General features: G+C 40.4%; 2 protein-coding genes across 3 annotated transcripts in view; both read right to left on the reverse strand.

Moving 5' to 3' along the window:
- LOC145459451 (DBH-like monooxygenase protein 2 homolog) overlaps positions 1–3,714 on the reverse strand; it is a 33,625-nt gene extending 29,911 nt beyond the window's left edge. For both annotated transcript variants that reach the window (XM_080338086.1, XM_080338085.1), the window contains exon 1: positions 3,427–3,714. The gene's annotated coding sequence lies outside the window, so the exon portion shown is untranslated. The remainder of the gene's footprint in view (positions 1–3,426) is intronic.
- Positions 3,715–9,686: 5,972 nt separating this feature from the next.
- On the reverse strand, positions 9,687–19,640 carry LOC145459504 (uncharacterized). Its single transcript, XM_080338163.1, has 15 exons — positions 19,501–19,640; positions 16,577–17,869; positions 15,888–16,240; positions 15,647–15,823; positions 15,398–15,538; positions 15,017–15,184; positions 13,264–13,528; positions 12,534–12,754; positions 12,070–12,237; positions 11,844–11,996; positions 11,484–11,642; positions 11,257–11,421; positions 10,730–10,897; positions 10,470–10,641; positions 9,687–9,959 (listed from the first exon to the last, which is right to left on the reverse strand). The coding sequence occupies exons 1-14, from the start codon at positions 19,556–19,558 to the stop codon at positions 10,474–10,476; spliced, it is 3,657 nt and encodes a 1,218-aa protein (XP_080194289.1). The 5' UTR covers positions 19,559–19,640; the 3' UTR covers positions 9,687–9,959; positions 10,470–10,473.
- Between the last annotated feature and the right edge of the window lie 3,722 nt (positions 19,641–23,362).

Below are 23,362 nucleotides of genomic sequence, written 5' to 3' on the forward strand. Positions count from 1 at the left end.
CACAATATTACAATATATACTATTTAAAAACAACTTACTTGCTCACACAAATATCAATAATCAACCCTTCTCTTTTAAAAAATCAGGTGACGTAAATGCTGCCAGAAAACTTTCAAATCCTCTTTTAACAACCCTTCTAGGTTCTGCACATCTATATTGACGCTCACCCACAGTATCTATAAATTTTTTAGGTTGTGTCGTACATGCATGGTTGCAACCGATGCTAAAATGCCTCGCAGCTAGTCGGTACTTTGATAAATGTGCATTGTTAAAAGTTATATTACATCCTAGTATGCAGCACTGCCTCACTATGCTTAAGAAACCAACAAAAACTAAACCTATTGGGGAAAATCAGTGAATTAGTACGCCAGCAAGGTCGATTGCAGCACTCCACCACAGTCGACACTCGACATACGCAATCCCGTACCTCTGCTCAAGCATATCCCGCGACGGACTGCTGGATTCGCCGGGAACCTATCTTATAGCGTTAATTTGCGGGCGTGGCAGTTTCCAATCATTGTATATATATCATTGGCTCAACTCGAATAAAAGCAATGATATATATATATTAGGGTTGCCATACGTCGGTACGTCCGGAATTTCCCGGACATGTCCGGAATTTCACTGAAAAATCTGCGTCCGGGAGGAATTTCTAAAATATGCCTAAATGTCCGGAATTTTGAAGGCTTGAAGCAGGCTCAAAAGTTTTTCGTAAATCTACATGAACAATATTATTTTCAAGCAGATTTATGCTATTCAAAATTTTTCTTCGCGCCGCGCGCGAGTTTGCAACGTCTAAGGATATTAGTATCGGCTTCAGGCACCACCCTCGCCAAAAATGCTATCAAAATAAATGTAAATAACCATCATTAAGTGATTGTAATCGCAATTATATAAGCTAACGGTATATTCCTAGAGTTGGTTAAGGCCGATTGGATGCTTCAATCACATAGAGTGGCTCCAAATCTTGGGGTCGTCCGCCTTTATCTGGAGATCGCGATGATGTTGAACGTAATCAGCTTCCTATGCCGTGTGTAAGTTTGGGCAAGCTGATTTTTTTTAGTAATCAGCTTATCAAGTTTTGAGCTTTGCCACGGAACATTTTCAAGTAGTAAATGAGGTCGCGAGCATAAAAGGTTGGAAATCACCGGGTGTGCAACCATAAAATATAACAGCCAAATGCATATAGTAAGTGCGTAACAAGTTACATCGACTACCCTATGGTGGGCCCGGGATCAGTGATTTTTGGGCGGAAGGAGGGGGGGGGAGAAAAAAATGTTGTTTCGGACCTGATTAAAACACATAAACAGATAGCCGCGCCGACCTAACTGTATAGCAGGGCTATCAAACACAATCCTGACAGGCCAGACACGGCCCGCCAGATGATTTCATCCGCCCGTGGAGGAATCTATTGCTAACCCTAGCAAGTAGCAATCACCAGAGCTCACATTACAGATGGCCCAATTCATGACCTATGTTCCACTTCATTCCTGTATAGTGTATAGTGTATACCAGTGGTTCTCAACCGGTGTGCCGCGGCTAGTGTGCCAATTGGACTGCTCAGGTGTGCCGCGAGCAAATGTGGTACACTATGTCGAAGTATAACAGAAATCCACATTTTCAGTGTGTCATTGTTGGTTTTTCTAGTGAATTTACCCCATCAAGACACGCGATGCACAATCCGATGCAGTGAACAGATATAAGGATGTCGAGGCGACCGTAATTACGGTATTTGAATCTAGTATCTCAATCTGACATCCCCATTATAGGTCATGGATTGGTTCTTTCTCTGGGTTTGCTCTGAGCACAGCAACGTATATGGGCGGAGAATCTAATAAATCTTCGACGCTTCGTAATTTGCTACTGCACTGCCATGAATCAAACTGGGGCTTCGACCGTCAATGGGCGTGATACGCTAGTTTGCCCATACATAGCAGAGATGAGCATGGATTAGGATTAGAATTTGAAAAAAAACAGGATTTGTGAAATTTTGTCGGATTTGGATTGGATTAGGATTAGAGATTTTTTTCTGAACGGATTAGGATTTGGATTGGATTTACCTATTTTCTGGGAGATTGATATGCCGTGTGGCGAATGGCGATAACTTTATTCAGATCAGTTATAAATGTACTTATAGTTACTAGGTTATCTTGAATCAAGGCAATTCTTGGTTGTGAAAGAAAATTTTCCAATTCCTCCCTTGCATAAATTAGCATTTTTTCTGAATTTCCAGTTGGAATCGGATTAGGATTGGACATGGACTTGAATATGAAAAAGTTATGGATTCGGATTTGGATTTGAAGATTCGGATTTGGATTGGATTAGGACATGGAAAATCCAAATCCGCTCATCTCTGATACATAGTAGAATTTAGGACGGTGATAACTAAACTCGGGCAATTGGACCGTGATATTGAGGTGTGGCCGACGTGTTCACACCTTTTACTTGTCACTCATCAGAACCGGAGGCAGAACAGGGACATGACGCAATTTAATGACCTTTTTCTGTCTCTATTTGTAGTCGATTTCTTGCCATGTCTTCGTCATCGATGGTCATTTTACACCATACCGACATTACTTATTTTGATTCCTGAGATGCCAACTTATAGCACGGTCCACTTTTTGTAAGACACTGCTTTTGCAGATCGGAGGACGAGTAGGCTAGGAGCCTACCTACACAAACCCTCAACACCTAGGAAGGCATTCTCACCATCGAGAAATGAACTCATTTGGAAGTGATGTTCACGTTTACAAATTGGAATTGCCAACATAGCCATTCACATTGCGATTGTTAGGTAGCGTGTCAGCACTGCAGGTAAAATGTAGGCTCAGAGCGCAACGTTATGTTGCAGGCGACAAATTCGAGAATTGAGAAGTAAAGTTGATCAAATTATATCAGTTACAAATTTCCCCGTCGCTGAGTTTCATTATTCCGGTTTGTTGGAACTACAATTGAACTGCGAGCGGCTGCCAGTAAAACTGCCAGTAATACTATCCTCACAGGTGCTATGACACGATCTGCGTGGAAATGCGTTTGGCATCCATGTATAATATGCACCTCTACGCCTCTGTATTTGTTAGTGGCGATCGTGATTGGACTATTCGATGCGACGGTTAATTACATCGACAATGCGGTAGTGCAGTGGTTCTCAACCTTTTTTTAGACACGCCCCCTTTTTGATAGTGAAAAATTTCGCGCCCCCTTATCGTCATATCACAAAATCCAACTGGAATGCTAGCAACCCCAACAGATTGTTTGGTGGTATGGACGGTTATGAATGTTGATGAAATTGGGTCGATATAGAGAGAAACACGCGTGCATTTTAGGTAATTTTTTTCAGGTTACCGCTTCTTCGCGGCCCCCAGGTTGAGAACCCCTGCGGTAGTGACTTTATTGTCAAGCCAATCTTATAAAATTATGCTCAACCTGAAGTTTAAACGAGATCTCGGCAGGCCAGTTATGTGGTAACAGAGGTAATAGCTGATAATTCAAAACCTCACACGGAAGAGGAGAAAGTTCTTCTTCGGGCCTGCAACAAAATTGTAAAAAAATGTATGGGAAGAATTGAAAACGATTCCCATGTCAAAGGATACCATTCGTAGACGTATTTGTGAGATGTCCGCAGAGATAAAAGAAAGTCCAAGCAGACAAAAGTCAACTTGAGTGCTCCGAAAAGGTAGAAGTACTTCGTAAGTGACCACCTCTGTAAGAGGTTGCTGCCAGTGGCGGCTCGTCACAATATCGGGTGGTGGGGCAAGGGCCGCAAGCGACTTGTTATCAATATGACGTCACAGTAGCGTTTTTCAACGTTCATGATGGCCACATGAATTTCCCGTAAACAATGATTTTTAACGTAGGTGCTGCGAGAGGTTTGCCGGTGGCGTGACTTGAAGTGCGGTAACAAATGTTTTATTCATTGTTTTTTATTCAAATGATTATTTTACAAAATGTACGCGAACTAAGAATCGTTCCCATGCCACGAATCAATCATCAGGTTATCCTTAGTAGCATGCGTTATGATTTCGTGGTGGAGATTACGCAAGCGCCGAGTAAGACTATACCAAAAATACACAGACCAACTACCTACAAAGAGCATTCGCATGACACCTTGTGGTGTTTTAATCGTCCCATGCTCAGCAATTCTGTAAAGTGCTGCAGCGCCTCCGACCCGATTTGTATATGGATTCTCGTCCCGAAAGCGAGTCAAATCGATTTGCCCTCGTCCGAAAGTGTTTGGTACACGATCCTGATGCGTTACGACCAGGGGATAGGCAATCAAAGCGGTGGCACCCATAAACGTAAAACATTATAAAAAGCAAGCTGTTATCCATGGAAGATTAATTACGAGTCTGCCTGCCATCATTCAAGCAGGAATCAAAGCATTGTGTTAAATTGAAATGCGAGCACATATCGCATTAAACAATCTCATGAATAAATTATTTCATCTTGATGAATTTTTCACTTTTTTTCCATAGCCATAACAAAATATATCGGTAAATTAACTGTCAGTGTGCCTCGAGTAATAAGGATGAAAACCACTCACTTTTCCTTAGCCATAGACATGGTTGAGTTACCTGGGCTCACTTGATTGAAATTATTCGGAAAGAACATGATGTGTACAGTCGTCCGCCCACCAGCATTAATTTATGTCTTGTATAAGTATTGTGCGCGACGTGATTTCTTATTAGCAAAATGTTCAATAACGAGTTCATGTTCGCACTTGACCTGACTACTTATCTGCAGAAATGGAAATGACTATAAATCGAGAGATTGCGTATGCCTAACTGGAAAGGTCAACGAGTTCGGACACATACGCAATTGTTATCTCATAGATTGGACAAGGAAATGTCATATTGAATCCAAAACATCATTCTGAAGAACTACGGATAGCAGCCTCGGAAATTCGGTCCCGGTACAGCTTGGGAGATTCTGGCCTTGAGGCTGGAGACTGTCACACGACACATACGGCTTACGGTCTATAGTGTCTATATGTCTGCTGCAAAATCGCCTTCGGAAAATATATTACCGAATAAATACGTGGATGAAAGCCGAAAACTTGGTACACTGTTACATGAAATCATCGAGAAGTATAGCCTCATGACCGTTTTCGGTATGGTACACTGTCAAAATTAATACGAACAGATCAACGCCGAATTTTGCGTAATATTTACTGAGGAATCGGCTGATCAAGCGATCAGCTGTTAGCCGCCATCGAAAACGAAACAGCTATCGCGCTTGACAGGGGTTGTAATTGTGAGCAAATGGCCCGAAGGCCACCATTCCACGGTGAAATTGACATTGGAGAATATAAAATAAAACTAAATATTTGAATGCAAACCGAGGATGTTAGTAAACTGTTTCATGATATCATCATCTCATCACCTATCTCAGTATGGAACACAGATACACCGGCTTTTGCGTGAAATCCGCAATGCGTTAGGTAGGCTAAGTGTCAGATCAGCGCACATCTCTACCATACTCGAACTTAATAACGAAATTGCTGCCCTAAACTTTGAGTAGAAACCCTGAAACTTAGGACAGTGTTAAATACCACCATCACGACATGACATACCAAGTTTCAAGAATTATCATGGTGTGAAACACCATCAAAATCGACCTGTACCAGCAACGGTCGACTCAACGCATATCACGGTATCCGAGTTCAGATATAGATACGATTGTTACATCACACCTTAGGGGCGAGCAAGCATATTTGCCCCGGTTGCTCGGCCATTTTACGAATAGGAGAGAGTAAAGCAACGTTTCTTAATTGTGCGCAGCTTTGAGAGAATAGATAGTGAAAGCTTGTTATGAGCGCTACCGGGGCAAGCCCCGGCTAGGCATTCACAAAGCGAAAACACAGAAGAGAATTCGATTTTCGCGGAGACTTCGCTATGTATGGGCATTTGCAAGCGAAAGCACAAGAAGAACGCGGGTTTCGCTGTGATCTCGATATATATTGAGCGCTGTGCGTCTATAAATGGTTAAATTGTTATTGAACAGAATTTTAGGTGGGGCAATGCCCCAGTTGCCCTATAGGACGAGCCGCCACTGCTATACAGTTAGGTCGGTGCGGGTATCTGTTTATGTGTTTTAATCAGATCTGAAACAACATTTTTTCTCCCCCCTTCCGCCCAAAAAAGCACTGATCTTGGGCCCACCATAGGGTAGTCGATGTAACTTGTTGGGCACTTACTATGCATTTGGCTTTTAAATTTTATGCATGAATTCTGTCAGTAATATTGATTCTTCGATATATTAGGCTACTATAAAATGCACCAGCAGGCTGCACATCCGGTGATTTCCAACCTTTTATGGTCGCGACCTCATTTCCCATTTGAAAATGTTCCGCGGCAAAGCTCAAAACTTGATAAGCTGATTAGTGATTACTAAAACAATTCAGCTTGCCGACACTTACGGCCTATAGGAAGCTGATTACGTCCAACATCATCACGATCCACAGATAAACGCGGGCGACTCCAAGATTTGGAACCACTGTCTTTGATTGAAGCATCCAATCGGCCTTAACCAACTCTAGGAATATACCGTTAGCTTGTAATTGCGATTACAATCAGAATTATTTCAGTAAATGATGGTTAGGCTATTTATATTTATTTTGATTGCATTTTGGCGAGAGTAGTGCATGGTGCCCATACTAATATCATGATACGTTGCATTAGCTCGCGCGCGGCGCGAAGAACAATCTTGAATAGCATAAATCTGCTTGAAAATAATATTGTTTATGTTGATTTACGAAAAACTTTTGATCCTGCTTCCAGCCTTTAAAATTCCGGACATTTAGGCATATTTCTGAAATTCCTCCCGGACGCAGATTTTTCAGTGAAATTCCGGACATGTCCGGGAAATTCCGGACGTATGGCAACCCTACTCTAAAACTACTACAAAAACCTGAAATCTAAACGTACATCACTATTACATCATTTCTAAAATCTACCACGGGGTGGAAGATCGCTATTACGTCACATTTCAGGTTCATGGTGATAAAACATGACCCGTTGATGATTCGTGACTGAAAATTGTGATTTAGTTTGGTGCGATTTTTCGTCAAATTATACTCGATTTTGGATTGACTGGTTGATAAACTAAAAATGATTCGAGTTGAGTCGGGTCAAACGTTAAAATCAGAGAAGGACTTACGTCTCGGAATAGTGACTTGATAATCCTACGGACGCACCGATCTATGAAACTGTCGTGGGGAATAGTAATATATCAAAAGCCCGTAGCTTGCGTTGCGCAGGGTATAGGCTATAGATATCTAATCAGGTCTGTATGGAAACCATTGGCATTCTGTGGCCCCCGTGACGTATATTTTGTTACATCCTGGGTGTTGTTTGTTCTTTTTATCCATGTTATTATCGGTGGCGAGCAAGGTGGTGGTACGCTCCACAGCTGTAACACCATTGGATTCTTCGGCGATTGGTCATTTCGATTCCAGGGGTCCGTAGCCCCTTCGCAGTACGAAACACCACATCAGGGGATATGAGATGCATTGTGAAAATAGACCTATATGCTGTGGAATGTTTTCGGACCAAACTATTCATCTGAAAAATATTCTTCGCGCTACGCGGAATTTCATGTGAATAGGATTCCTAATTTTTATATAGGATAGGAACCATCAGAAGTTGTGCCGAAAATGGACAGGGGGCACGGGGAATCTTATTGAAAGCACAAGGGGTACGATCGCTAAAACGGTTAAGGAACAATGCTATTACTACGGAACAATAATGATTATATTTATGTTGTTATTGATCTGTTAAATTTTAATCGAAGAAAATTTAACGCTGGTTTCATTTGACTTTATCAATGGCCTACTTATCACGACTACATCATAAACTCCTATTAGGCTACACCGCTCACATGCTCTGATATCAGATCAATCTTTAGTAAATTCTAAAATATTCTACATAAAATTGTGGCGTGTCAAAGGTCCACTAGCTGCAATATTATACCCCGACAGCTTATACGGTGTCGCCATGCGCCTCTCGTATGATGTCTATAACTCATTATTCTAACAAATTATGCCCGACACAAAAACTATTTTATTCAATTATTTGAAAATGTGATTTTTACGTGCCAAGCGAGAATAGTGTAATAACTAATTACATTTTCACGATGTTTGCGAAATGCCTGTCTGCAAGCTGCCGTCAAATAAGGCCTACTTGGAAATTATACATTGGATATATCTATTGATGATGCGACCCGCGGGGTCATCAAAATTAGGAAATTGGCACGCGATCTCATTTGAGTTTGAGACCTCTGATTTAGATTGATAATGAGCTCCCAGCTGCTATGAAATCCAGAAATTTCCGGTCCGGTGTTCGTACCTTCACAGTGCACACAGCATGTGATAACAAAATATATCTGTTGCGAAAATGTCCAGTCCATGTAGGTGTAGCAGTCAAGCGCCATCGTCATTCCAAATAATACAAAGCAGACAATTCACACAGTATTATATTCAAATTGATTAAAAGTAAATAATCGCACTACTGTTGATACACAGAAAATCTTTCCTACAAAGTTTGTGGTGCAGAACTTAAAGAGTGCTTTCATGGCTACACCTATTGCGGTCGCTGATATGCATTTAGCAATTGAAGGATTTGCGAGTGAGTCTATCAAGAGATGTGGATCCTGTAGTGTACCGACAGCTCTTGAGAAGAGGCACTCGAAGATAATAAGTAGACAAATGTACGTCAGAACAAGATTCTGGTGGTGCAGGGCTTCATTATCGCCACAAACATGTTCATATTAGCAAATTTATACCCCTGAGCTTCTTGACTGCCTCCCGTCAGGAGCGAACGCCGGTAAATGTGATACAACAAATTCGAAATATAGAAAGGGTGCGTCAAGGCGACAAAATAACGACACATGTCATACTGCTAACCGTTTAATCACAGTGTCCTTCAGTGCTGCGGACACACCCAAATTTCACGGCTCAGTGAGATTGGACTACGTCATACTGTCCCGTTTGACCAAAGGCAATTTACGGCACTATTTAAACTGGCTTGCCGAGCGCAAAATTTGATGGAATTGTTATCAATCGAAAGCTACTGCAGTACTGATTACGGAAATATAACTTTTTTCTGCTCGGGGCCCTGGAACCCCCTAAAATCAGCCTTAAATTTTATATTGTGATGTAACAAAGCCCTCTGGAACAACCATGCCACGGCAGTTCAGGAGCAGTAGCGCGGCGAGTGTGTGTGCTCAATTGCTTGTGTAACAATGGGCAATACACTTGTGGTTTGCGCTGCTGCTCACTTGCTCCTGAGCTGCGTCATCGTTGTTTCAAAGGGCATTGTTTCATCCCAATGCTGAACTCCACGACAATTCAAACTTTGGTGCTGATTTTCTGGGGTTCCAGGGCCCCGAGCACAATAGAATTTATAGTTTCGTACTCAGTAACGCGGGGTAGCTCTCGATTGATAACAATTCCATCAAATTTTGCACTTGGTAAATTGCCTTTGGTCAAACGGACAGAATGACACATATCCCAACCTCAGTGAGCTGTGTGATTTTTGGCTGTGTCCAGACCACTGCAGGACTAGGACCCTATGGTTTAATAGACGAATTTGGCTAACAAATTATAACAATACTTGCGAAATATTCGCAGGCTAAATTCGGTTCTGTAATTTTAATAGCTGATTTTTTTTCCGTTATACTGTTAGCAGTATGTTGTTATAGCAAACTTTTCATCGTTACATCACAACGAAACTCTTTCTATATTTCGAATTTGGTTCACTGCTCCTGATGGAAATCGGTGAAAAAGCTTAGAGTGGAATAAATTTGCCACTATGGACATAATTATTGTTTATTGAAATGTATGTATACAATGGGTCAATGGGCATAGTTGGGAAAGCAGTTTAGAAGTTCTGTACCACAGGCACAAATTATTTAAAATAAATGTAGATCTCGAAAAGGTCAGCGGTGTTTTGTTTGCGTTCCTGAAAACAGAAAATGATTGTCTTACAATTGCAGTAGCAATACCGCACGATTTTCATCACTTGATAAACATATCATTTAATTCACAAGACAATCAAATTTTTATGCTTGCCATGGAGCTGCATACTTTGCGACATTGACATCGCAAGTTCAAAGAAAATGAATGACTTATTCATTACTTCTAAGAGCATCTCAACAAATGCAAGTGCCACACGTCAGTTGAAAGAAATTGGTGAATACAGAAGAAATTGGTGAATACAGAACTATTGACTGATGGTATTCCCGTGGCAATAATGTTACGAAAATTGACTATGCCGATGTTCATTACAAGAATATTTTACTTAAGTTTATTTCTTGGCCAATCCCACCTACGCTACATTAAAATCAGCGTATTTACATCAACAAGAATCTTGGCATGGTATACCGGTCACGACAAGTATCATTAAGTAATGAAAAATGGCCACTAAATTTTAACCCATATACATATATTTGTTTGGACAATATTGACTTACTGAGCTAGGGCAGTTGTTGCCTCAAGGTTTTCTTGTCTCTATCATCCAAGTGCGGCAAGATCAGTTTAACAGGGCGACATTCAGGATTATATCCCAGGAAATTCTTAATGGAATCCACATATTCCTGGTCCACTTTTTTTCTATCGCTGTCACTCAGGTCGACGGTCTTTACCTGTTATTGACCATTCAGAAGTTTACATCAGTTTCAAAAACAACATTCAATCTTGATCGGAAACCACGAGGCAACAGAAAGATCTTACTGAAGTGCATTGCTTCCCCATAGCCTCGCCCAGATTCCGGATATGTATAGAAAGCAGCCTGCAATTGCTGAGATTGGATTCTTCCACATGGGACTCGCGAAGAATCTCTGTTACTTTTTTGTGGCAGGAGGAAATGCCGGGATTTCTGCTTAAATCCAGCGAATGCAGCTAAAACGTAGCGCAAAGTTCAGATATTTGCACGAGACTACAAACGACTTGACAGATGTCATCGATTACTCATGATATTTGTCAACAGTAGTATGATGCAATACAAAAAAGCTACAAAGGTTGACATTATGTTATAGAACCCACTACCATCCAAATGAACCAGTAATTGATAACGTCTTGCTCATAATGGTACCTCATATAAACAGACATGAACAGGATAATTTAAATCATGATAAATTCTGTCGGTAAATTAAATTTGATAATTTACTAGATGACTAGAAACTTTAATAAGTGTTACTCTGCGACTGACTTCGACTGTTGTTAGAAAAAATAACAAGCATCTAGTTCATATGGATCACCTGATGATTTTCCAGACCATTTTTGAACGAGGTCAATGAATCTCCATCCAACTCGCAAGCTGAAAGTCCAACTGTTTTTGTATTACGCTTCCTTACAAAGCGCCCAATTTCCTCCAAGCCGTCCGGTCCCAAATCGGTATTATAACTCAGATCAAGGTTTTCAACCTAGGAAACCCAGAAAACAATTTCAAGGAGACGCACAAAAAATTTTACAAACCCCCGGTTACCTCGATATTGCCCAAACTTTCTAAAGCGGAAATTTCATCGGCTGTAAGGTCGCATCCTTTCATGACAAGAGTAACCGGTTTGTCTTTGCAAAGTAAACCAGGCAGCGCTTCAATACACTCTTCATCAATTTGATTGTAGCTGATGTCGAGATATTGGAGCTAAACAAAAAAGGAAAACCACCCATTTACGATCATTATCAATCAGAAATAAAGACAGTCCTGTCACGATAGACAAGCGAAATGTCCCAAGATTAAAATGGAATTACCGTAATTAATCTTAAATGGACTCCACGCAACTACAGAGAGTAGAGACTATTACCAACTATACAGAAATATCAACCACGCAAGACGTACGCTCACCTTGCTGTTCTTGGCCTGCATGGCAGCGAAATCTTCTGGCTGCAAGTGGCAGTTCACAAGTGACAAATCAGTTAGTCCGCTTGTAAGAATAGTCCCTAGTTGTCCAATGTTGATGTTTTCTCTGTAGCTGAGGTCGAGTTTTTGCAATTTCACCTGTGGAAATGAAGCAATAAGAAATCTAATTTCTACTGCTAGATCAGTTCTAAGCTTTTTCCACTGCCAATACCTCGTGCTGCTTGATAAGTCTGTTCAAATTGATGAGAACATCGTCAGATCCGGTACTTTCTTCCAAATTTAGCTCCGTCGAGCCGCACTCCTTCATCAACTCGCAGATGACGGGCAGGAGTGTTTCAACGTCATCGTGGGCTGTGACGCTGAGTTTTTTTATTCCAGCCTGGGACAGATTACACTTATTGAATGAGAAAGCACAGCTACTGCTCCAGCCCAACTAGTGTACACAGGCCTATTGAACATTGTTTCGGTGCGGTACTCTTCTTCGTTTCACCCGCAATTACAATTTTTAATGTAACAATGCAGTGAAGATAGAAGGCATTTAAAAGTCGAGTCTCATTATACAGATGGCATACTTAATTGAACTCAAACTTATAACGATCAGTGACGGTGACTGGAACGTGTTGTGACATACTATATCCAGACCCCTGACCTAAACTACGAATCAATGGTGTTTACCGGAATTTCCAATCCACGGAGTCTGTTGATTAGCATCTTCACAAGGTTTTCGTTGAGACCGCATTGACGGAATTCCAACTCGCATATGTGAGACTTCTGCTTAAGACCATTCACGATATTCTGTACATCTACTGCATTCATAGTACGATGATATACTCCGGAAAGATTTTTAACTTCTTTACGATCCAGAAGTACTGCTGGATGCGATGTCCTCTTTTCATCTTCAAAATATGTGGGTTATCATTAATCTGATATCATCAATTTATGATAAAACAATAAATTCACGCCCGTTTTAATTTAGAACGGGCAAGAGGCAAGTTGATTCATTAAGGCGAAATAAAGTTTACATTTGTTCCACTGTGAATGCCTTAGTCATATGGTATGCAAAGCACTGGTATGCAATGTACATTAGAGGAAATAACATTTCTGCGAAGTTGCGGACAGCACATTGTCACAAAATGAAAGGATACAAGAATGATGAAAATAATACAAAACTACCTTTGTAGGGAAGAATTGGTGTTATTTTCTTTATAGTCACATAAAAGGTTAATATTAGGACTTTTCAAGTCATTCAAATCATCATGATGTGATAAAGAGTGATACTGGAATACTTGACTCCACTCCAAAACTAAAACTCAATTCAGAATCATATCCGTCACCTATCCAGCCATTGTTATTGCCAGGGTAAGCGATTCACCATACAGCCACACGGCGGCAGAATATGACTTACCAGGAACATGATTGTCATCACAGTTAATGTTGTCAATTCTCCCTGATACGGAATCATTTGACGCATCCGAGCCTTCTGTTTGATCGGTCCAAGTTTTTGAAAAGTTTTCAGGGGGTTCAGAAGATGCTGTACAGTCGACACATTGATCGGTCTCATTTTTCAGATCCGATGTAGGCGTATTTTCCCTGGATTCGGATTTCACAGCTCCGTTGTCCACTGATTTTGGCATCAGAATGTCGTTATCATACAATTCAAGTTTCAAACCCTAAAAACAAAATTGGCAAATAAAGTCTTCTGAAATGTTCTCTTAAATCTTTGCAGAGATTCGCGAATGGTTGACCCCTGGTAAATTAGCTGGCGTCATGAAACCGAATGCTCCATCTCGACCACGATATCTTGTGCATGACCAAGCAGAAATCCGCTAGTATGTGTGGGTTTATTTTTCTGTAACTAATGGTGGGCAGCGATCATACAGTCAACATTCAAGACCAAGCGCATATTTAGCCCCTTATCGATATCCCCATGGGCGCCGAAAACAGGTATGGTTGGCATGCCAGGTAATAAATCCCACGTAATACACAGTCTGTGTATTTATATTAGATTATTGCAAGTCAATCACACTACGATCTGTAAAGATAGAGAAATCGCAACAACATGGTTCTGCTACCGCTACCACGTTTCTGTCCCTGTGGAGTGATGTGCAATACCAAATTTGGATGAACCATATTTGAGGAAAGAAACATTTCGCAAATGATGCAAAGTTGTAATTAAATACACACAATTTTGTCATCAGCAGAACCTAGCTTACCAATTGTGCGGTTAGACAAGATCGCAAAACGTACTCATGCTTATCCCAGCAAACGAATGATGCACAAACGTAGATCATTAATTAGTAATCACACGAAGCGCAAGCTTAAAAATCAACCTCGTTAGAGATGTCGATTTTGCACGCTGAAAAGCACCGTACCATCTCTCGGTTAGACGAGCAAATGCACATTCTCATTCTTAAAATCAACTTATCTGTGTGTGTGTGTATTATATTTTCTCCTCTTCTTGACATACTTTTGTTCAGGAATTGTGGTGAAACGTCATTTGTCAGTGCATAGTATGGCGTATTGCACGAACAAAAATTTATGCCACACGAGAATCTCGGAGGTACAAAATATGATTTGATTCAATTCGTATGAACGAGAACCCTATATTACAATAAATTGATCGCCATCGGACAGAATGGTGACATTGTTACACTCGCATAATATATATATGTTACACTCGCATAATATATATATATATACTAATTGTACCATTTCCAGATTAAATTCGACTGTATGGATTGATATTATTGAGTGCTGTGCCAGTATCAAAATGTCACATCAGGCATACCCCCACAAACTCGGCGCCGATGGAGAACCTTCTCGTTATTCCCGAGAAAATGCCAAGTGCACATAAAGAAGCTTACTGTTGAAATTTGATGCTTGATATGATGCGAGTGCTAGCGTCAAGGCCGAGTTTTAATTAGCAAGATAAAGCTAATTTCGCAATCATTATTGACTGACAGCCGTCAAGCAAGCAAACCTTGTTACCCAACATTCCGGGGCACGCATATTTTCATGGAGCGGTAGACACGGTTGCTGACTTTCAGCGTAATTCTCCTTATGGAAGAAAGGCAAATTTATCTTGCATACGCCGGGCTTTACACTCGAGGTCTAAATCGTCATGCACTGTGGCCCACCAATTCTGGTCCTGCACTCACTGGACAGGCATTTGGGCAATTTCGCATCATATCTCTTCTCTCCTTCGAGAACTTCCAACAGCGTAGCACAAGTTTTTTTGTCACATTCTCCATGAGCTTTAAAACTGAACGAACGAAGTCGTAAGAAGCCTCATTCCATTTCCCGAAGACAGGAAATGCTGCTGTGATCTGTAAATGAATATCAACCTAATTAAATCAAGAAACAGCCAAGTTTATCTTCTATAATGGTTGGAAAGGTGAGTTAAAACCTTGAAGATAGTTGGGGTGGAAATCTCAAAATGTATCACAAGGATAAGACAAGGCAGCCTAACCGACTGCCTCCCATTGACGGATAAAACTGAATAAATCTGCATTCATGCGGTGGCCCGACTTTCAAATTACCATATCAGGTAGATCGTCTCTCGGATCATGTCGGCCGCCTACACGTTGATAAGAGATACGTGTTGTTTTCTTCTTCATATCTTCAGTCATTTCACTCTCATTGAGAGATCCACTATTGTAACTGACATCCAGCACTTCCAGCTAGAATGGTAAAGCAATGAGGCAATTTTGACCAGAATTGGAATACATGTAATTTTAGCTTGAAAATATTGGAACGAATATTCCATTACTATTATAGGTGTTGCAAACCTTGAAATCTCTCAGTGTCATTTTCAAATTAGATAGAACAGTGTCCGGGGAGTCCGAGCAAAGACCAGTACAACCGGAGACATTCAATTCTTTAGCACGACATAAACGAGTGATGTCGCCAACAAGTAGGATGGCTTCCGTATCTAGATTGTTGACAGAGAAGTCCAAATTGTCAATCTGATGAAAATAAGAGATTTCCGCCATAAACAAAAATATTATTTTTCGTGTTCAAGCTACATACCTGGACAGGTGTGACACTAATCATCTGGTGCATCGCTTTCAGATGAATTGGATTTAGTCTACATCCACGCAGAGATAAAGTAGTCAGTTTCCTCGATTTTGTAGCTACCGACATAACAGCGAATAAATGACTTGTGCTGAGCTGCTCGAAAGGAGGCAAACGCAGATGGATATGGTTCAATTCGTTGATGATTGGAATGGCAAATTCCCCGCATTCATGAAGCGCACGTAAAGTCCAAAGTTTCAAAATTCCATTATCGCGTTCCAAAATTTCATTATCGTAAACATGAAAATGGTGAAGTCTCTCTTTAAGTAACCCAAGAAGTATGTCCCGTTTCGTTATTAAACCGTCGTCTGCAAATACAACACATTGGGGTACATTGAAGCATAAGTAATTCAGCAAATTCCTAACGTAGCATGTATCGTGCGTTCTACTGTGCATGCTACATTAACAAGTGTTCGTTTTAATCATTATTATGTCATGTTGGGACAAAATTTTTCGAATTCTAATCTTGATGAAGGTCACTTCTCAGTATGTCAATAGTATGATTGGCAAAATGTCTAGGATTGTAACGACTTCGTTCCAATAACATGGCATTCAAATTCTCACAATCTAAATATATGGTCGATAAGATATCTCAAAGTGTCTCGATCGCCATGGACAGTTTATAAATGATAAAATTTGCTCACCCAGCTGAAGTAGATCATCCTTCTTGGCTAAATCCAGAGTATTCTTATTACATATAATCCTGCACACCATCAGAATAGCAAACGAAAATGATTCTATTTGCATACATTTCTTCAGCGTCTCTCCGAAACTTGATTTTTTCAGTCCGACAAGATGTAAAGCAGCGAGCGCTTCATGGATAAATTGATGAACAAAAAACACAACTCTGTTCTGGCCGTATGGTGAATAGAATATCAAGCTCTCAATATTTTCTGGAGTCAAACCATTGTCATTCAATGTTTGTTTGGAGAAATCGATATGATTATGCTCCAGAAGATTAAAAGCAAGTTGTTTTAAATTCGCTTTGTCCGTGATATCCATCAAATTATCTTGTACTTCGATAAACCAATTCATAAGATTCAAAAGACTGTCAGTTACAGAAGAAATATTGCGAAACTGGTTATCCTTTTTCCAGGCAATAAGAAATGAATTCAAAAACATTGGAGTTTGGCATAACTCCATTAATTCTTGTTGACCACTCAGCATGGTCATCATGCTGTTGGCGTCGGTGATATCTAGGTATTGCCGACTGATTTTGAAGATCGATTCGCCTTGAAGTCCCAATAGAAAAACACTGGATCGAGGACTGGCTCTCAAATGCTGCAAATCCCCTTCTCTGGCTGAAGTAATGATGCGGCATCCTTGATGGAGACGACCATTTAGCAAATCAGTAATGATTTTGTAATTCTGTAATTCGCTTCCTAGACATTCAGTCTGGCCGGTCGATTTCAATAAAAAGTATTCGGGAAGTGTATCCAGCCCATCCAGTAGAATTAATACTTTTTCTGATGCCGTGCTCAAAATAGTGTGAAACAAATGCATCTCATCGGTGGTCGGTTCCGGTTCCAGGTGAGAAAGTAAAAGTTTGATGGGACTCGACTCCTTTTCTGCATTTATATCAGCACATCTGAGGAATAGCACCACTTCTACGCCTAGTAAGCTTTCAAATTCTTCTTCATAAACCCTCCTGGTTATTTCTTTCAGTAGAGTGGTTTTTCCACTTCCGGCAGGTCCCCAAAAATGAATCACCCCAGTCTTGAAATCACGGAAAATGTCTTTCAACGGACGGATTTCAGGAGTGGGATTTTGATTCCGGTTCTCCACCAAAGTCGGGATCTCAACAGAGAATTCCTTATCGGGAAACAACCGATCTCCAAGATGGAAAATTTTGATTCGCTTTCGAGTCTCGCGGTTGATTTTTTGTATCAGATCTTCAGTGTCTTGGCGTTTTGGAGATATTGTTGATGGAATAATTTCTAAATAAAAATATTAATGAATTTCATTTTTCAGTAGGCTATGATTGCAGATTGGTATACTGAAACTGGCGAGACAGCACAAGCCACAAGTGTCTGTTTTATCGTGCAATGAAGGGCCAGGAAAGTTGGATAATGTAAATGCAGTCTTCAGTTCAACAGAGAGTGTGTAATCTTGGTACAGAGCTCATGGTGTTGACATACGAGACAAATAACTGACGACATGCCGGCTTTCTGTAATGGTACTTGTAACGTAACCATGTCTCTCCTAACAATGCTTGCCTGCTTGATACAAAATCAGGCACAGCGTACACCCAAATTGCAAAGAATGCGTCATATTGGTATGGAGTGAGCACATGGTGCCGGACTATGTACGGTATATCAGTGGTTCTCAACCTGTTTTCCTCTAGCGCCACTTTTCAAAAATTGTCTTAGGTCTGGCGCCCCCCCAGCCCATATTTCATGGATTTTAGTAATTAACAATGGGTAAGAGGTGTAAGTCAGTCGGTCTTTTCAGGTTGGGACTTCGCCATTGGAAGTATTCCACTGAACTAATTAACGATATCGTAATTACATACGTGCTATATTCGGGACAGAATCGAATCATCGTTGTTACAACAACCATCGGGTACGGGCTTATTTACCATCTGGTTCGAGCCCGGTGCACACATCCCGAATTCAAATCTGCGATTGGCAATAAAGGGTAGTTAATTCGATCGAGTTTTTTATTATTGCTTTGTGTGACTATAGTAAATCAACTGAGAATGTGGTGGAGATCTTTGCTCGCTCACATTGAATCTAGTACTGCAACCAGGTATTAACTTTATTAACATAATTACAAGATTACACAATGCAATTCAACTGCACGACGTCATATTCGAGTGGATATTAAAACACAACATTAACGGTTTAACACTGAAAATATTGCAGACAAGGTAGATCGTTAAATTTGCCACAATCCTGAGGAATTCTAATACATCGCACAATTCTGTATTACCGGTGCCACACAATTTAAAGTTCTAAAGTCTACGAGTGTCACAGTTGTAGATGAATGATTATATACATGCTACATGCCATGGCACACAAAATGTGTAAATAGTCAGCTAGCAACTTGACTAAATGAAATTAAAAATTTATTCAACTTTGTTTCAAGACATAGTAATATCAGCTCAGGTGTTCCTAGATTTCATCTTTCCAAATCAAGAAATCATGACATGTGATACAAGTTCGGACTTTAATTTTGCACTTCCAACTAATAAACTAAATATTATTAATAGCCAGTCAAATTAAGCATATCACGCATTACCTATCTCATGACATTACTGTATTTCTACGGAAGGAAGTTATCTATTTGTTTGTACCATTGCGGGGCTTTAACAATGGAGATGAGAAGGAACGGTGAGATTAAAACTGCGAACCTAGCGATCGAGGATCCCCGACAAGCCACCTATCTTGTTGATTGTATTAATGTCAGTCTGATCAAACCGGGCGGTTTACCCTAAAACCAACCCGATGGTGTAAAAGTGGCAAGTACATTGGACATATATGATATATCCCTCATCCTCATTGTCATGACTGATGTGAAAAGTACATCTCACACAAAAGCCTATTGGTACTAAAATTTCAGAACTTACTTTCTTTTTGTAGTCTTGTCTCGGCAGCAGTTGATTGACAGGCTTCTACAGGATTCATGGCAATCGCAATGACGAGACAGGGATACGCAAAGAAAAAATTATTCACTTATCAATACACCAGCCCTTATATCTGTGTAGTGTCTGAATAACAATCAAATATACAAGCATTAAAATCCAGGTTGGCAACGTTGGGAAGTTGATGTGGTGACTACGGACTTGGCCGAAATTGACTTCTAGCATTTGTTTTGGGGTAGTGGGCCTTTATAGCTCCAGCCAGCTTTTCAGATCACACTACGTGCATGAATGCAATAGTAGACCAAGTCTGTATGATTGAGCGTGCTATGGACACCGGTGTCATACCAGTGCACACAGACAGTAATAAAGTATGAACTTGTTTGAAATGACTATGGGTGGTGAAGTCAGCTTTATTGCTCAAGAAGTACTAATAATAGTAACATGGTAAATTTCTACTCAATTACATGTGAGGTAGTGAATTTTAAGACATGTCAAAACTATACTTGAAGTGGCCCTCAAAAATGAAGATCTGAATAGTACTCTTAAGGTAATTTTGCAAAATAGATTCGGTCCAGACGCCACATACTTCGTAGTCGCGAGGCACCTTTCTACAGATAAGAGCTACATCCAGTAGAAAATGAACATCTTAAAATAACTCGAGTAGTTTCAAAAGTACAACTTGTGTAAAGCAGAAAATATATTTCATGTCTTTTGTCCATAAAGCTTCAAAGGTGATCGTTGGTGTAACGTTAAAAAAAGCTGGATTTTCCAGATTAGCAAGACAAGTAATGGGCTGCTAGATTACGATATGATAGGTAATTGCTAGATTGCAAAACGGTTTGTTTCAAACGTTATGGTGGGCCATATTTACTGTGCTGAAATATTTGATATGGGCGACAATGCGGTGTGCGAGGAACAAAGCAATCCGGTACCTAAATTATATTCACTGATACTTTTGTGAAAACATATTTGTCACTCCATCACTACTATGTGAATCACTCTGCCGAATGATTGTACAATCCGATACTCTCAAATGACACAACACAAGAATCTACCGAGGTGACCAAACCGAGTTAACGTAGGTTTTCGAACACGGACATCAAGAGAGAGAGATTAGAGACCGTTCAATAATGCAAAGAAATTGGCACACTCGAGCTACCTCTGAAAAGTCAAAGATGTCTACGTGCCATCAATGTATCTTTTTGTTTTGTGACGGTGTCAACTACTTCTTTCCATGGTCTCCCACAAATATATTAGCCAAGGTAGGTTGGACTCTGGCGATAACATCAGGGAGCAAGGGGTGACTTTGATAGTTTTTGGCACTTCTGGTACGTTTTGAGTAGGTTGAAGGGATTTTTCATTCCTTATTCTTTGAGCTAGTAACAATGTGGCTCCTGGCTATCAATATACTGTGACAGTAAGGTTAAATGAGGTATTATTGTCTCTGTAATTAGAACTCAGACAAGTAGTTGTCCTGGCGTAGGCTGCACTCTGTCTGTACTTAACTGAGAGATAGAACGTCCTCTTCGACCGCTGTCGTATCGTGAACTCTTCAGACGAATATATTGTTCAACACAGTCTATTTATTGTACGTAATTTCAGTAGGTTTAGCATGAAGTCTCCTCGAATTTGCTATCGCACGAGTTTATAAATGGTCGATATTATCGTAATAGGAAATTACGTCACGTACGCATAAGGCGTGCAATACACTGTTGTGACACGCCTAAGACACACCGTTACAATACCAGATCATTTTGATACTCGATGAAAAAGCAATTTGTTATCAAATTCACCTCCTTATTGGTGCCTCTTTTATAACCAATTGTTTAAAAAAAAAACTAGACATGATATGAAGAAACATCCACCAACACAAATTACTCCACCAATACAAAGTTTTCTAAAATGTCCAGACATCACCATAATTCTGACAATTAGTTGGAACTTGCAGTTGCGCTGGTTGTCCCTTCTCTCTCAAGACAGAGTTCATGGAACAGGCTATCACAATTGTCACACGGTTCCTAAACGTAGGTTCATCTTCTAAATCCAAAGTTAACTGTAGGAGCTGGTCAGAATCGCGTCACGGGACGCATTTGGTTCGCCCAGATCTGAACTAACCCTAGCCCAAACTTGTTACAGAATTCCACAATATTAGATCGTATCCTTTGCTGCTTTGAAACTTGCTATTGGAACTATAGTTTCCATACAACCTCCTTAGGACGATTTGTCCTCCTTTCTGAAGAAATGTCCATCCTTCGCCTAAATATCCTCTGTTTTGTTACTTTTTTAGCTTTTAATGCCCCCATAGACTATAAATGACGCTAAATTTTGGCCTCGAAGATAGATGACAGGGCACATGGGAGTAAAAACAGTTTTTTTTTCAGTCAAAAACACAGAACTATGTATAGGTAAAGAATGGGTAATTCGGGAGTTGAGCCGAAGTGATGACCTTTTTTTCACAGTTATCGAAGTCACACTGACTACCAAAGTCACCGCGGTAGACGGTATCATCATGTCATGGAATTTGAAGCTTAATACAACCGAGTTTACAGAGCTATAGCAGTAGTTTTCAACAATGGAACAAATACTTCACATGTTAATTTAGGTGGTTCAGGCATGTTGCTATAAAGTGTATCTGCAGAAATTTCAAAAGTTAAGGCACATTGGTACCGGTATCAAAGAGATTATTCACAGCTGGCTGAGAAGAATCTTCGATGGATTGAGTTCTAAAGGATCAAACTTGTTAATTGACCGTGTTGAGCCATTTTGCTAGATTGTGTCCATCCACACGATAGACAATATTAGGCTTAATGGATGGTTAGTTTTGTGTCCTTTTGAAAATCATGCAGACGTCTTACGTCCTTTATCAATGGTTTGATGACTTCGAATGATCTAGCTTTATGTTCCAACTTTAACACAGGTTTTATAATTTCGAATACCTTCAAAACTTAGAAGAGGACATACTTTATTATAGCCTGTAAGAACCATAATCATCTTCTTTCTGATTGTGCGGCATGGCAGGCAAAACAAGATTTCATCTTCAGCTCATCCAATCCTCGCGGCTGCGTAAAATCAAGCTATGGCGGGGTAAAAACGCATGAACAGTAACAAAGCGGGCTATACCTATCCACCAAACCAACACAAAGGGCAAACTGAGATAGTTAATCCGAATACTGCTCAGCCACTGCGTAGTTGGATTCGACGATTTAGCCAACAAAACGAACGGAGTTAATCGTTAAGTTCGTCACCGCGAGCTAAGTATTATATTCTTGTATGGCGACTGGCGATGGCGATTGGCGACCAGCCACAAATTGATTTAGCGCCACCTAATGTCGATGACTGTCTCAGAGTCCTCCTGTTTCATTCTCGAGCCACATGACAATATCCCAAAGCTCAGAGACGAGAAGAGACGAGACGAGAAGAGACAGACCGATTCAGTGCTCTCGTCCAGAGACACCGTGTAATGGGATGCAACTCTCATATTCCCACGGCATTTGCAGGCAGCCTGACAGCAAAATTTAAATAAACTAGTCTTGCTATCGAAAGCTGCTGTCGCATCAATTCCGAAAATATAATTTGTAATCTGCTCAGAGCGCTGAAACTCACCTAAAATCACCTCGAAAGTCAATAATTTGTATTGTTTCCGAACAGTAAGAGAGTCACAATGATTGACCGATGATTAACGTTTCGTACTGTTTGTGACGTCATATTGAGCGTCGAATCGGAGACACTGAGCTATATAAACACTGGAGTGCGCTACTCGCGATATTTACGTTGTCACTAGAAACAGTTGCATTGTGGGTAGTAGGCTGGACGATTTAGTACAGGAGCTTATGGAAAAACGTCCAGT

This window comes from Botryllus schlosseri, chromosome 16 (assembly GCF_051294905.1).
Source record: "Botryllus schlosseri isolate E-star chromosome 16, Bs_hap1, whole genome shotgun sequence".
NCBI classification, from domain to species: Eukaryota; Metazoa; Chordata; class Ascidiacea; order Stolidobranchia; family Styelidae; genus Botryllus; species Botryllus schlosseri.